This window comes from Schistosoma mansoni (assembly GCF_000237925.1).
Source record: "Schistosoma mansoni, WGS project CABG00000000 data, supercontig 0252, strain Puerto Rico, whole genome shotgun sequence".
Lineage (NCBI taxonomy): Eukaryota > Metazoa > Platyhelminthes > Trematoda > Strigeidida > Schistosomatidae > Schistosoma > Schistosoma mansoni.
Genome location: NW_017386115.1, coordinates 86,468 through 103,828, shown reverse-complemented (window position 1 = coordinate 103,828; position 17,361 = coordinate 86,468). Strand labels below are relative to the sequence as shown.

At 32.5% G+C, this 17,361-nt stretch overlaps 1 protein-coding gene across 1 annotated transcript in view; it reads left to right on the top strand.

Moving 5' to 3' along the window:
* Positions 1-11,550, top strand: part of Smp_165530 (hypothetical protein) — a gene marked incomplete at both ends in the record, with an annotated part of 32,831 nt that extends 21,281 nt beyond the window's left edge. The window contains 3 exons of the mRNA XM_018792542.1: positions 5,813-5,951; positions 7,178-7,554; positions 10,423-11,550. Coding sequence (XP_018644007.1) covers positions 5,813-5,951; positions 7,178-7,554; positions 10,423-11,550 — 1,644 coding nt within the window. The remainder of the gene's footprint in view (positions 1-5,812; positions 5,952-7,177; positions 7,555-10,422) is intronic.
* Positions 11,551-17,361: the final 5,811 nt, after the last annotated feature.

The following is a 17,361-nucleotide window of genomic DNA, read 5'->3' as shown; positions in this document are numbered from 1 at the left end:
TATTAATGGCGGTTCGTAGATGTAAATAGTCAATATAACTACCAAACTGTTACATTATTGTTACCGAATTCAATGAAACCTAAATAATCATAACTCCTTACTTATTCTCCTTTAACTAATCTAGTTATATATTTTTGAAATCATACTATTTACAGTGTTTTATTCTTTACACTATCATTGTTGCCTTTGTTTTTACAGTAAGAAAAGCTGACGTTTCAACGATATTCATATGAAACTTTATTTCTACTATAACTTACTTACTTACGCCTGTTACTCCCAATCGAGCATAGGTCGCCGACCAGCTTTCTCCAACCCACTCTGTCCTGGCTCTTCCTTTCTAATTCTATCCAATTTTTGTTCATTCTTCTCATGTCTGTCTCCATTTCTCGGCGTAATGTGTTCTTTGGTCTTCCTCTTCTCCTTTGGCTTTCAGGATTCCATATGAGGGCTTGTCTTGTGACGCCTGTAGCCCCTTCAGGGTCTGCTGCCGGTTCCAAGCCCGGGTAAAGGAGGAGGGTTGGGCATGGGTTTAGCGACCAACTCGCTAAAAAAACGCTAACCAGAAAAAAATTATTTAAACCCCTTATTACTATTAATATCACCAAATATTATTAGTCTATATCTTACTTTCCTCTACTACAAATGAATTCATTGAGTGTTGAACAAAAGAAAGAAAAAAAACCGAATGCATTAACACAATGTGATTCATGTAATCACCATTTATCACATCAGATTTAATTTTCCTTTTTAATTATCATATTTTATTTACTTTTTATCTAGTAGTTAACCGATCCCATTAGAAACAAAAAAAAATAAGACGTGGGATGTTTCATAATACTCAATTATATAATATGATGATTGTTAATAAGTAATATTGGATAATATTAGTGAATTTAAAAAAAAAGTAGGAAAGGTGTGTGATTGTTTTAATTTGGTTACTAGTTGAATTGAGATCAAACCAATTCAATTCCATGTGACATATTGGTTATGGATTGTTCAGAAGTCTATTCTCTATACTCATCAAGGAGTAATCGATGTTGAATATTATTTTAATGAATAGTATAGAATGAAAATATAGTTTGTTGAGAATAGGATTGATGATCTTATAGTTTTCCTATCCGTTGACTGTTCTTAATGGATGCCAGATCAGTGGTTTAGAGATTAAGCATTCACGTGCAAGATAGACAGGTTCTGGGTACAAATCCTGCGGGCGGAATCGTGGGTGCGCACTTCTTAGAAATCTCACACCAGGACGAAATGGTTTTCGAGTGATTCCAGGTTTTTCATGGTGGTCGAGCTTTAATTGACTCATGAACTCAACTTTAAAATTATTTGGAATTATCAAATCCAATCTTGGCATTGATACTTATAAACACATTACCAATCAGATCACATTTTTGTTAATATAATTTAAGAAGTTATATATCAGAGTATAAAAGAATAAACTATTAGAAAAAAATATGTTGGAAGTTTGTCTAGTAAAAAACATAGTAACCAATATCTAATTGTACTACAAAGAATGTAAAAATTGTCCAGTACTGTCAATTTAATAAGAAACCTTAAGTGAATTCAATAAACTACAAATTAAACTTACGTAATCATGAAAATTACATCATTGTAATTTGTTGTATTATATGCAGAAAAAGATTCAAAACAACTGCGTACTGTTTACACATACTTTAGTTGGAAAGTATTAGTTGATAAGGACATTTACAAAGTATTTCGTGGTCAACCCCCCCCCCACGTCAAAGCATTAAACAATGTTAATATTTCTGAAAAAAATAATGCTAAAATACATGGAAACTAGTTACTGAAAAAAATGGTATTAAAAGCTTTGAAATAACTTGGGAAAAAATAAAACTGATTGATTAAAAGAATGAAATAGGTAAAGCATAGATAAGAAGCATGAATCAAGGTAATCAGTTTTTATTGATGAGAAGAAACATTCAATATTGAAAAACTCAGTATTAGCAATTATTGTCACAAAAATCTGTTGTAAGACTGGAAAGAATATGTCCTTCTGACTGTATAAGTCTCCTCTATGCATTTTAACATCACCGAAGTGGATAACATGTTAGTTACAAAAGTATCTAACCAGTAATACTGATAACATATCATATATAATCATGGTCACTGATCACTGAATTCAGACTTATTGTTTACCGTTCGGTCATTTGGATCTTTTACTCTATTTCCTATGGTATATGATCTTAGTTGAAGAGTTTTTCAGTCAGTAAGTAAGCTACAACGTAGGACCAGGCACATACATGCATCGGTCCAAGTTGCCACACATCATTAGCATAACAAGATGAACACCAAATTCATAAAACCAGTTACTTCATTGGTATTAATATTATAAAACAAAGATTGTGTATAAGGATATAATACAGGAAGAAAGAATTAGTTGGTAGGAAGGAAGATATAAGGTAATTTTATTCACACAGTTGTAAGGGAAGACAAAGAGTGTATGCACTGACGCCATTGTGATTGATTCTTAGCCATGTCACCCAGAGTCTCCAACCATTGGTTACGATAGTCACGTGGATCCCCAAGATTGAATTCAAATTGAATACACTGACTACATTTGATTTTACTACATATGAAACTATACTACTTTTCATATCATTTTATTCAGTGACGATTTATGTTGTGTATAGGGATATAATAAAGGAAGAAAGAATTAGTTGGTAGAAAGGAATATATAAGGTAATTTTATTCACACGGTTTAAAGGGAAGATAAAGAGTGTATACACTGACGCCATTGTAATCGATTCATAACCAAGTCACCTAAGACAAATGGATCTATTCTATACTCCTTTGTTTTCCTCAACTAATGTCATTTTGTAATAGCAATAATTATATATCTATATTGTTTATGTTACCTAGATTAAAGAAAAGTCCTTGTAATTATTGATTTTTTTTTACAAATTATTCCCTACTTAGGGTTTTTCTCTCCTAAAATTATTCATTTTTTGTTCTGTTATTGTTTTACTACTTATTGTTTACTGTAATGATGTTTCGATTTGTTCAACTCGCCTGTATGTGTGTGTTTCTATGTTTCCGCTATTTAAAAAACAAAAAAAACAAGGTAAAGTTAGGTAATTAATTTTCGTTCCAAAACTAGGTTAATACAATGAATGATTAAAATGCTATACATCATTAGTTATATTGAAAAGTATAGGTAATATTGAATAAGCAAAATACCACAAACATACAGGATATCGGTCATTATTCAATAGTCAATCAGTTGTAACGGCATCTCAATTCAGAGGTCAGTCATGGCATATATAACTCAGTAGTAAAGTTTTTAAATATGAAGCTTGTTAATATAAAATCAAATCAAGTAGCGAGTATGAGCTCTGTAAATATTACAAGTAAACCGTTTTGATAAGTTCCAGATAACACAAAACCTAACTTCAGGGTTTCCTGTCGACTATCTTCAACCACCATCTTACATTCCAACATAGCACACTCTTTGTTGGATCACTAATGTAAAATTACAAACACTTACTAGTGATTTTCGTTGTTTAATAGTCAAACCAATATGGCTAGGGAATGGAACATAGATTTATTTTTGAGGAATACTAGATATATATGCATCTGCCGATAAATTCTGTAAGATTTGGTAATATTTCTTGACTCGTTCGAGTCCGGCAATATCAAGATCACAACAGAATTTGAATAAAATATATTTTTGTGTCATTTATTAGTTGCATAATACGTTCATATTTCAAAGTAAATTACGCAAGATACCGAATATCTGTTGACTGGATACTCTCAGCAACAGCCTATCATGGGAGAGAACAAATAAGCTCTCATCTGAAGAGGAGATTAGGGAAAGATCCTGTAGGTGGATAGTACATCCTATTTTTAAGAAATGGTGTTCTCCTTTTGCAGGTGAAGTAGTTTAGCGAAGGTGTTTTCTAACATCATTCATCACAGAAACAGTCATCATCAATGGTATAAAATGATGATTACGCTATATCCGCATTTATTGAATTATGGAAACGTAAATGATTTTGATGTCTTACGAGTAGTTCCAGTGGTTAAGTTCTTTCACAAAGACCTAGAGGTTATAGGTCCCATCATTTAATGAGTCTTCCGTAAGGTTAAACTTCAGGTGTAAGGATGAGCTTGAGCGACTCTTAAAGTGACCCTGGGAAATTTCTTTTTTTTGGACAATCAGAAAGTTGGTCCTTAATACAAATATAATGGGAAATAAATAAAAATTATTCTGTTTATGGCATTTTTAGATGAAATGAGAAGTTTCTAAGTGTCAGTAGTCATTCTTCGAATTCGAAGTCAAAAAGATTGGACTGGAGGATTTGATTCATAGGGATGATAAATGTACTGCTTGCTTGTTAGATTTAAAACTCCTTCCTATACTACTCTTTTTTTAATGAATGTTTTATCAACTTTAATATCCTACATTTTTGGCCCATAGTTAATGCTTATCTTATCAAGATTTCTCGGCGTCATCCCATACAGTAATTATACTACGGCTTACATAAGTAATACCGTATGAACTGCTTACTAATATTTAAATGATCCAGCTATTTGCTAAAGCCATTATTTTTCCATGAATCACTTTTAGACGACATATAAAGTACTAGGCTGTTATTAAGTTCATATATTCAAATAATTAACATTAATATATAACATTATCACGTTTATCTTGACATTCCACTGGTATTATTTCGTTATAAAGTTGTACAATATTGTTTCTTGAAGCAGTTTCTCTTATTGTTAGAACATTATTATAAGTTTTTTTCGAAATCCGTAAGCCAATGATCAATTGTCAACATTCTGTTTTGAAACTTGGCTCCAAGATGTATTACCTGCAGTTGTAGTGGGAAGGAGTGACCAGTAGAGTCCAACCGGGTCCGTTGTGAGATAGTAACTCACGATGGTGGACGGTTGCTCAATTTCGTGGATTAGTTGAAGTTAGACATTAACACCGTTGGATGCCTGCTCAGTGGTTCTAGAGGTTAAGCGCTTGCGCGCGAGACTGATAGGTCCCGGTTTTGAATCTCGCGAGGCGGGATCGTGGATGCGCATTGCTAAGGAGTCCCACAATAAGATTAGACGGCCTTTCAGTGCTTCCAGGTTTTCTATGGTATTCTAGCCTCATTATTCCAACTGCAAAGTGTACTGTAATCTTTAAATAGCATTCCAAATCTTGTTTTGTTCTTCTCTGCAATTTAGTCTTACCATGTATTTATGAGAACAAAACAGCTAATTAGTGCTTCACCATTTTCACTTTTACTCCAAGTAAGATCAAACTGTGAGAAATATCGTCTATCCTCTCTATTGTTCATTTGGTTAGTATGGAACATGGCTACAATAAACTGATTTTCATTTCGATTAGGTCTAATTTTGTTAATAGTTGAAATAATAGCCTGGATGGTGAGTTGATTAAGTAATCCCTAGCATTTTTCAAACTATACTTTTAACCTAAATCATATCAGAAAGGGGGTTTTGTGTATATTATAGTAATTTATTAGTTGAATTCATGAGTCAATTAAAGCTAGACCACTATGAAAAACCTGGAATCCCGCGAGTGCTATCATGGTTGCGTATTGCTGAGGAGCTCCATGCTAGGGCGAAATGGTCGACCGGTGCTTCCAGGTTTTCTATGATGGTCTAGCTTAAATTGACTCATGAATTCAACTACTAAATGAGGCATTTTCCCTCTTTTAATACATAATATTGGCATATGCCTCTATTCATAAAACATTATGTCTCTTAGCATGTAAAATGAAGGCATTTTGTTTGATTACATAATTTTCCATGTTTTCTTTTTCTGTCTTAGGTATTACAATCTCTTGTCATTTGTTTTCCTGTTATGGATAAACAATTTACACAATTCTATTGGGATATATTAAATAATCGTTATAAATTACGAAAATCAAAATTAACTCATTTTCCTGGTGTAAAAATCATCAAACCGGGTAATTTTGGTTTTCTTTTTTCTTTTACATTAACTTATTAAACTTCAAAAGTCTCCCATTTTTGGTCAAATAGAAGTATGCTTCTATTGTAGGATTTCAAAATGATGGAGATTTACAGCGTAGGTCGGTGTTCATAATAGCTTTGCGCTTACCTAGATACATCAAGTGTAGATTTTTCATTCTTATTCTGAACAACGTCATTAACATCTACTTTAGAAAAACAACTAAACCAAAATGTAACTTTAAATACATTTGGTTGACTTAGACTGACAAAACAATATCAAAATTATACTAAATGGTAATGAGAAGTAGTTAAATTGACAAAAGACATTGTAAATCATTGGTCAATGTGATAAAATGTTTCGTACTACAGATTTCTAATCATTTCGCCATGCGGTTTGAATGCTGTAAATGGATACTTTACTGTGTTATTCGATCAACTAGCATTTCGTCATTCCAAGTTTACCTGACTACTATTGAACATAACGAGTCATATATTTACTAAATGATAATAATGCTCAATCAAAGGCTAGATATAATCAGATAGTCGCTGAAAGGCCTGCTAGGCTTAGCTTCCGTGTCAGCTGTCATTCATGTGCAAGCTTTAATTGTAATCTTAAAGAAATTATTGCTCAATATTCCTGTGGATTAATTAAACATAAATTACGAAGAGTATCGATTGCATCTGCTGCCAACTGGTGTATTATCAGTACAGTCCATTCAGTTGTTGAATTTCAAAAACGTCATAACGTCTCTTGATAGATGAGGTTTTCTGTGGAGATTTTAAAGAATTTCTTTGTATATTCTTGAAATCATGAGTCAATTGAAGCTAGACCACCGTAGAAAACCTGGAAGCACTGGACGGCCGTTTCGTCCTTCTTGTGGGACTCCTCAGCAGTTCGCATTCACTGAAGACATTGATGAAATGGTTGCTCAACTTCGTGGATTGATTGAAGTTAGACATTAACACCGTTGGATGCAGGCTCAGTGGTCTATCGATCAAGTTTTCTTGATACAGTTAAATATATCTCATAATTTGTTCCGGAAGCGTTTACGCAACTGCCTTCGGTTTTACTAAGGGATTATATATTGTTAAAATACCTATATAGATTGAAAGTCTTAATCATAGACGCTAATAATGAGAGTTCTAATTTTTTTTAATTATTTATGTCATTAACCAGTTATATTATGTAATAACTGTTGTAATTCACTCTTTTCTATTCAAGGTGGTACTATACGTTCAGAATCTTGTTCATTTATGCTTTATTCTAAATCAACTTATTCAACTCGTATAATAAATGCTGCTGGACGCCTTTTCTGTTTAAAGAATTCTAATTCTACTAATGTCACCGATAATAATAATAATATAAATGAAGTACAAACAACACCAACATCAGTTATATCATCGGCTAAACATTTTTGTTTTCCATCAAAAGATTCAACTCGTCAGCTAGAAAAATCAAAACAATATTTATCGATACATCGTGAAGCATCTATAGAGTCATCGTTTTATCAAAATATCAATGAGACTAATAATCAAATCAAACAGACAGAAATAATCGTTGATCAGCCTGTTGATGAACCACTCGTAACGTTTACTGATGTAAGTTGACTTTTTTTGACTTAAGTAACAAATGTACAAAATTCCACTACATAGAATGCATTTCCACCGGTATTAGCTGTCGGCATCGAAGTCAGCTGATAGAGATTTATTGATTCTTAAGCTAAGATAATACTGTCAATCCATAGATGGATTGTAGTGGCTGGTACCATGTCAAGTTCATATAGGTTATTCTAGCTTCTGGAAAGATCATTCTATTTATTCTTCCCAAGCCAAATTTTGACCTTGTCGCTTATTTGTTTGTTAACCCTGACTGCTTTTATATGTTCATATATATGTTAATCACTTACTCAATTTATTATGGGTCTGTAATTTATTTTTGTCCTAATATAAATATTGAGTGACTCTTGAGTCAATTGAGTTGACTCATTCACCTTCTACACTGCACATCAGTTTGCTTTGCTTTGCTCTCTCCTCTTCGTTTCCCTGATTGTCTGCCCAGATCAACGCGTAAACAAAACATACATATTCAAACTTCATTCGCATTTTTGACTTATTTTATACCGTTATTCTCTAATGTGAATTAAGTCGATAATTATATACGATGGTAGCTAGGATGTATATTTCGATAGCAACCATTAATACAATCCAATTGAAGTCAGATTTAGGGTTACTAAAGGATTTTAGTGTAAACGATGTTGATAAATGTGGACTATCTGGTTGAGATTTGAACAATAATCATGACTGTTGACAGTGGTCGGTTGTGTTCACTTTTTGATTTCTTTTTCAATTACGAGTTATAATGTTAATATTTTTTAAACATTACAGCGATTTTTAGATACAAAAGTAAATTTATAAAATAAAGGACTAATTTGGGTGTACCGAGGTTCTGGATAAGGATGAATTTGTAGTTTTCAATTATGACCCATATTTAATTATACAACTACTCAAAATCAGAGAGCACTGAACGCATTCATCTTTGTCTTGGGCTTCTTAGTAGTATACATCTATAATGTCATCAGAATTCAAACCTTTGACTTCAATACTTTGCAACGAACTATCAAAATCGTCAAAAGTTTGGAGGTGGTAATTTACTCAAGTTGTTATCAATCCAGGCGACTTAAGGTTGGAAAACAACCGAGAGTTATAAGGGCCATTTGTCCAATTCTTGGTCATGTCATAAATACGCACCACTAAAGAGTCTCGTACTAGGATGAAACGGCTATCCTGTCCTTAATGCTTTTCAATGGTTGCCATTAATATTAATAATTAATAGCAACAATAATAAAATAGGATCGGTCCGTAATGTAAACTAGGACATTTGTCAGTATTCACAACATTCCATAGTAAACAATTATCATGTGTTTACTAGACATTAACTTCAGTAGGTAATTCCTGGAACTTTACTTAGAAGCTGTTATTATGAAAGTCTAGCCATGAAGGACATGAGATGTATATCATAGACGGTAGCCGCACAATAAAATGAACCGATTGAAATTAGCAGTGTAAGCAATCCAATATCAACCCTGTGATCTGAAGGTAATATCCAACAGTCTATCTTTAATACACATAATTCAAATTTCAAATAATAAATGGATAAAGCTTCTGCGGTTTTAAAAATTTTGGGGCATGAACCTCTCTGAATTTTCAAACGAGTTTTGTAACTGATATTAAAAAGTGGATCTGAGGCTGAATTTTCTGAATCTAATACACCTTGCTGAATAGAAGACGTAACTGATCTAAGCTTTTTGCTATGTATTGCCGAAAGATTTTAATTCTTAGGATTTGTATCTATTCGTTGTTTATGGTAAGAATTCCAACTGCCTAATCTCTTTTGTTGAGTATGCACTATGAAGAGATTGCCTTGATATTACCATATATTCTGAAGTGTTTATTAAAGTTGGATTGAGGCTAGAAGTGGGATTCATTTTATATGGAACTCAGTATCTGGATATGCATGTTTACCAATGTCATAATATTTTGTGATATAATGTGATGGTATGCTTTCCAATTCAGTCACTTAGAACTTTACTAACAGCTGGCCAACACAATCATATGCTAAATAAAGATCAAGATAGTATTCCCAAAAGTTCAATAATAATGATTACGCAATTCATTGCTAAATGACCAAACTGGTTGAGAAAACAACATATAAGCTGTAACCTGGATCAGATGAATAAACCTTTTACAATAGCTTGCCCACTTAACCAAACTCTCTAAAAATGGATGAGTAACAAATTATTTGAACTTATGTTATTTGCGACCGAATAAATTTTGTTTATCCATCGATGGCTAGTTCGATTTGAATAACTACCATTTTACTATTAACTTAAGCCTTACATACTAATGTATAACTCTAATCACCTAAAAGAAGATCAACCTAAAACATTCTTATTTATAAATCTTCATGATGTTACTATTGCAGTGAACACAGCACGAGTGGGGGACAATCGAATGTAATAAAGCACAAATTACAGACTATCTCACTAAATTCTGATAACCATACAGCAAACAGTTAATTTGCAAAATAACAATGAATTGTCTCAATCTTCACTGTTTCTTCTGTAAATATCAGTCACTCATCTTCTCTAATTTCATTGTTCATGCATTTTCCTACCAATTGCGTTTCATTTCAGTTCTTGCCTTATCGATCTTCTGCCAAAATACATTCTATCCAACTTGTGTTTATTCTTCGCGTGTGTCTCTATTTCTTGGCGTAATGTGTTCTTTGGTCTTCCTCTTCTCCTTTGGCCATCAGGATTCCATATGAGGGCTTGTCTTGTGACGCAGTTAGGTGATGATGTTACTACAGCTTAAGACTATTTGAATGAAAATATCTCATTCATATAAGTGTGTTTAATTGTTTACAGAATAGTGATAGTAATTTTTTTTCTTTTTTTAAACTCTTAGGCACCAGAAGACAAACGAGCAAAGATGAAAGATGTCAAATTTTCATTATACTCTAAAGTTGATGTACATGATGAATTAAATAAACTTTTAATTGATGAATTCAATACAAATTTACATTCGAATAATAATAATACTATAAAACTTCGACGTAATCATAGCCGTTATCATTCATTACGTCGACGTCAAATGGAAAATTTAACAAAACGTGCTGAATGGTTTTTAAAACCTACGATCCTACCTAAATTAACTTTAACATTAGATCAATTCAAGGATATCACTCAAATCAATTCATTATATAATCATAATCATCCTAATTTACAAACAACGATGTCTACTATATCATTATTAAATGTACATAATGATAATAATCAAATGCCAACTAACAGTAATCTATTGAATAATTCAAATATCATACAAATAATGAAGCCAAGAATCTTATTTACATCATCAACAAATGATTTAATTCAATCTAACTATACTAATCAATTAGATACGGTATGTTTATCAACATGTAATACATCATTATTACATAATCAAAAATTGAAACAATCAAATTTATGTTCATCCTTATTATTACCACAAAATTATGGTCATAGTTATAGTAGTTTATTAAATGATAATGTATCATCTCATTCTTATGTGATCCCATCAAATTTATTAACAGAAGAAGAAGGAGAAGAAGATGATGATGAAGAAGGAGGGAATAGTAATTCAATGAATCCTGTGATATATTATCGTATGACTAAACATTCATTACCATATGATTATAATGATATCAATAGACATTTAAAATTTAATTGTCCTGATCGTTTACAATCAACGAGTTATGATAATTTTCATACATTTTCATATCCACCAATTATTATAAATGAAAATAATTGTGATATCACTCCCACGAGTGTTTCTATATCTAGTACGAATCATACAAATACAACCACTCTATCATTAAGTGTTAAAAATGATCTATTTAATACGAAATTAACATCTTCTACTACCTCAGGTTTAGGTATTATTTCTAAATCAGATGTACGTTATTCTGATTGGTCAATTGATCGACCAGTTAGAAGTGAATTTTTAAGTCGTCGGAATAGTGCTACATTACAATCATCTAAAATATTACCATCATAAAGTTAATTTTAATCAAGAAATGAAATGAAGCATAAATTTTAAAGAAAAAAGAAAACAGCTGAAATTTCATTCATTTATTTATCTTTGCTCATTGCTTCACTACTTATATCATTTTGTACACAGATATATATTCAATGTTGTTTGTCCTAGTCAATGTTTTATCAGTACAAACTGTCTTTCTCTTGCTCTCGTTTAACTTTGTCGATTTTATTTACAAATCTAATATATGCTTTACGATCCTTCAATACTACTCATTTGTATATATAAAAGTGACAATTGCAGGGAGATGCAAAATATTCTTTACATCATATACACTTTGTGCTAAAGTCATACAAGCTTATAATCCTAGTTTGTGATTTGTTCACCGAGTTGGACAATCATTAAACATTAAAAAGCAACAAACAAACAAACATTTCTGGCATTTACTTCGAATGATTCTGTTTGTTTTTTTTAATTTATTTGTAATTTTATTAATTTGGAGTGTTTTTTTAAAGAATTTCATTGACAAAAAGACGATCATTGAAAATCTTAAATTTTTTTTTATAGTTGAAGGAAAACATATTTGCCTTCACACGCACACATATAATCACACACACACACTGAATCATATGAATATGAGGCACAGAAACACAATGTTTGTACATTCTGTGCAGATAATTGTCATAGTGATTTTCATTTCCTGTGTCCCCCCTTCCCAATAATCATGAATGAGTCATAGGTGTGTGTGTGTGTGTATATGTATATGTGTGTGTGTGTGAGTATGCATTTATGTAATTGCAATTGTTTAATCATCTTTTTTGCTTATATGTTCCTTTTGAAAAACAAACTATTACGTCATTCATTACATCACAAATTGTTTACTTTTTAATTTTGTTTTACGGAGTGTTTTTTTGTTGTTTTTTTTTAAAAATTTTATTCAATTGTCGATAATTTTATTTTATGCTACTTTTTTTTAAAAAAAAGAAAACTTACGATTGATCTGTAATAAATAAAAAAACATGCTGTGTGTGTGTGTTTTTGATGCAGGAACAAAAAAAACTTTCTTTTTTCTTTTTTTTATCTAAACATAAATTCATACTATTAATTGTCAAATTATATTCCCTTATTTGTTTATGTAATAAATGAAAAAAAATTAAGGAAAAATATGTATGCCTATTTAAATCATTTGTATTCATTGACTGGCCTTTTTCAATTTCTGTTAGAGGCAAGATGGTCATAATCATTTCCCGATTGAATATATTGTGGTAAGATATTTTTCTTCTTAAGCTATAGGGGTAATGAACTGGATTTACAGTGATCTTGACAACCTAAAAGCGTAACCAGAGAGCTTAAAGGGCATCAACTTACTACTGGCAATACACCTTTTTCACGTTAGTAATTTTAGATACAAAAGCTCCATACTTTTATTGATGTGTCATAAAGGACGAAATTATGCTGATAAGGTGACTTGTAGCAACTTTAAGGCTGATCTCATATGATGCTTCCTTTTCTAATGAGGAATGACTTCAAATATTGGTTGTCTATAAGGAATATCTTCCTGCCATTATACCTCAGTACAGTTGGTAGTACCGTTTACCGTCGGATTATAGGTTTTCTACTTTTTTTATGTTCATTATCCAACCAACTTATAGTGTAGTAGGAAATAAAGGAACAGTTTTTCAAAACAGCTTGCCTTATTTTGGTCAACACGATATGCTCTTAACATCTGAGAAACGTCACTTTTTGTAGTACGTTGTTAGTTCAGCTTTATGGACTTAATCCTCACTACTTGCTCAAAAAAAACCGATCACAAATATTTAACTGTTCTTGATATGAAAACTGTTGGAGTTCAAAAGTCCCATTCATGCTCTACACAAAAATATGTTGACTGAGGTTTGATTATTTAGTAATTAAATTAAAAATCAAGATCACTAATGATTATTCAGTTTGATTTAGTGTAGCATGATCAATTGTTTTCTTGAGCTAAACTTATTAGTCTTCCAATTATTTGTAATATGTGTAATAAATATTAATAAATCCGGGTAGTTAGAGTTATTCAGTATAGCTTCAGATGTATTGATTAAACGGAATGTATTATAATTGTCACGATGCCTGAAGGGAATAAATATTTACAGTTGATTGGTCACTGAGTGGTGATCAATTTCATGTATGTCTGTTCCTTCTTAATGAAGATCGAATCTTATCGACCTTGTTGCAATATTTCTACCAGTCTAGGTGACTCGGCATTGCGTGCACTATGTTGAAATAAGATGCTGGTTGGAGGTGGTCCACAAGAAACCCTGAACCTAAGTTTAATGCTACTTGGCACTCATCAGCAAAGTGTACCTGTAATCTTGAGGGAACTGATGCTCCCTAACGGACTCCATCCCGTATCACCGAGGTTCACAGTCACAGACGTTACCAATGAGCTATCCGAGTCTCGATTGACCTCCTGTAAGACCAAAATGTATTTATAAGTGATTGATCACTGAGTGGTAATTAATATCATCTTTGTCAGATCAGAGAATAAATAAAATTTTCTCAATATAACTAAATGTCAGAAATAGAATGGATGCTGGAAAACAAAAAAAATTTCTTGGATTTTCAAAATAGTTATTCATAAAAAAATAGGCATCAACCCATAGATTAAGGTTAAACAAAATCTTCCGATTTTTTGATGAAGTACTAAGAGTAGAAATTTAATTTGAATAGGGAAAACAAATTGTCTAGAAGTCCTCTTTTCTCTGTGAACATTATAAGTATCATTTGCTTGAATTATCCATTTCAATAATTCCTTAAATTGACATTACAGTTGAAAATCCACAAACGAAAAATGCTAATCAGAAGGGGCTTTGTGGAGATTTCAGTATTTTTCAAAGTTTAAATCAGTGCTTCCAGGTTTTTCATGGTGGTCTAGCTTCAATTGACTCATGATTTCAACTTTGAAATATTGAAATCTCCACAAAACCCTTTCTGATTATAATCATATGCTCACTAGTGACTGACTTCAAGATACATGTCCTGGAGTTCTAGTGGGAAGCAGTGACTAGTGGAGTTCGACCACGTCTGTTGTGAGATAACAACTCATTGAAAACAATTGGTGAACGGTCGCTCAAAATTCGTGGATTGGTTGAAGTTAGACATTAACATAGTCGGATGCCGGCATAGTGGTCTGTCGGTTAAGGGATCTGGCTCGAGACTGGTAGGTCATGGGTTCGAATCTCGCCAGAGCGGGACCGTGGATGCGCACTTCTGAGGAGTCCCATAATAGGACGAAACGGCCGTCCAGTGCTTCCAGGTTTTCGATGGTGGTCTAGCTTCAATTGACTCATGATTTCAACTTTGAAAAATGCCAAAACTATAGGATGTACAATTATTATGACTTGTAATTTGATTTGATTAACAACACCTAATCATTTAATCTGTGTATGGATGGATGTCCATATTAGCAGCCTTATTTCTAAAATTTCGAACTAGACTACTTACTAATTATGCTTATCTATAGATAAGCATGACTAACTTCAAAACTAACATACTATCAAGTTATCATGGGTAGATGAATAATTTAATCATTTATAAAATAGCCCACAAATACTTATGTCTCATTTACCATGTGATCTTGGAAGATCCAATTTAGTTTTATCCACCATGTCAGAAATATTGTTAAATATTTTGTACTTAACACAAACATTAATTCTCTGAACAACTAAATTTAGATTGATTCAAATTGAAAGAAAAATACTACGTCCTTTACATCAAACACATGCAGGTACATCTCGCTGACAAGTCCCAAATAGGATGAAACTCGCGTCTTGGATTCTACTGCTAACCACTATTCATCTTTGCTTACAAATAGTAGTTAGTTCAAAAAAATTTATTTCAAAGATTTCGTTTACGTTGAGGCTAATCATTTTGTTACTTTGAATCCCACGAGCGGGATTGTGGATGCGAGCTGCAGAAGAGTCACATAATAGAACGAAACGGCCGTCCATTGGTTCTAGCTTTTCATTGTTAGTCTAACATCAATTGATTCATGATTTCAATCAAAAACATAATAATCTCCATAACTCAATACTGAAATTAAAAGAGAAAACACCATTTTTTATTTTAGATATGATTACTTTAATTGAACATGACCATAACCTATTACTACATAGAAATCAAGATATTCAGTTTTGATTACGAGATCCAAGTAAATAAGTTAAAATTTAGTTAGTTACATTTTCAACTTAAATCATCTGATGATATACTCTTATTTGTATTCAATATTTTTAGTGAATAATAAAACAGTTCATGTAATTGTTATATTTTCTTAATTTTGTATTTATATATCATTACCTTCCTTACAAAATAAAGCTTAGAACTAAATTCACTTAGTATTGTTTGTTTGAATCTTCCCATTGATGTTTTTAGGACTGCGACTGGTCAGTCTCTAATTGGCATATGTGCATACTGTGCGTATTGCCTCGATATAGCCTAAGTTCACAAGCATTAGAAGCAAATATGGATAGTGGCTAGCAGTGGAATCCAAGACGCGCGTTTCGTCCTATTTAGGACTCGTCAGCTGGATGTACCTGCATCTCAGAGTTGATGTTCACTCTGGGACTCGAACCCAGAACCTTTCGCTACAAACTCCATCGCATTATCCACTAAATAACACGAGTGGATAACCCTAACCCATTTAAAGCTTAGAACTGATCATATTTGTTACAACAGAATGAGAAATATTTTTACAACATAGTCTTCACGATTTAATGACATAAGTTAAAAACCTAGAAAGTATTACACATTTAGCTTATCATATACATCTAATATTTTTGTAATTTGGGACCCAGATACTTTGAGTTAAGATGAACTAAAAAGTATTCTCCTTAAGATCACTTCATGAAATAATACTCAAAACTAGTCCTTAGTGATGAATAACTTTTAGATTGATTTCTTAACATTGTATTTGGAGACCGTATTCTGCTGAAACGTTCAGTGAATTGACTATCAATAATGCCAACTCTAAGTTGACAGTTGAGTGAATAGGAAGCGTCATTATTTTGATTTTGACTCAAGGTCTTAAAAGGTTTCACGTTTAAAATAAAATTTTTAACTTTTAGATAAGATAAAGTGAAGGCTTTAGATTTCGCAGATGATCTGGCTCTTCTATCTCATATGCAATGACAAATGAAGGAGACGATCAGTGTAGCAGCAACCTCAGCATAACTAGGTCTCAACACAAACAAAGGGAAAAGCAAGACTCTCCGATACTACACAACATACACCAATCAAATCACGCTTGACGGACAAGCTTTGGAGCATGTAAAACCTTCACTTATTTGAGCAGCATCACTGATGTGCACAGTGGATCCGATACAGATGTGAACGTGCGGATCAGAAAAGCAAGAGCAGCATATCTACGGTTGAAGAACATCTACAACTTGAAACAACTGTCAACACCTAAGTCAGAATTTTCAATACAAATGTTGAGATAGTTCTACTGTGTTGGGCGGAAACTTCAAGAAATACGAAAGCCACTATCCAGAAGATACAGGTGTACATTAACAGTTGTCTATGAAAAATAATTAGGATCCGTTGGCCAGACACTATCAGCAACAATGGGAGAGAGAAAGCCAGATTCCAGTAGATGAATAAATCAGGAAGAATCACTGGAAGCGGGTAGGACACACATTGAGGAAAGTACCCAAATGTATCACAATGGAAGTCCTCATGTGGAATCTTCAAAGCCAAAGGAGAAGACGATGACTTAAGAATGGGAGACAGACATGAGAAGAATCAACAACAACTGGATAGAACTAGAAAGGAAGACCTGTAACAGAGTGGTTT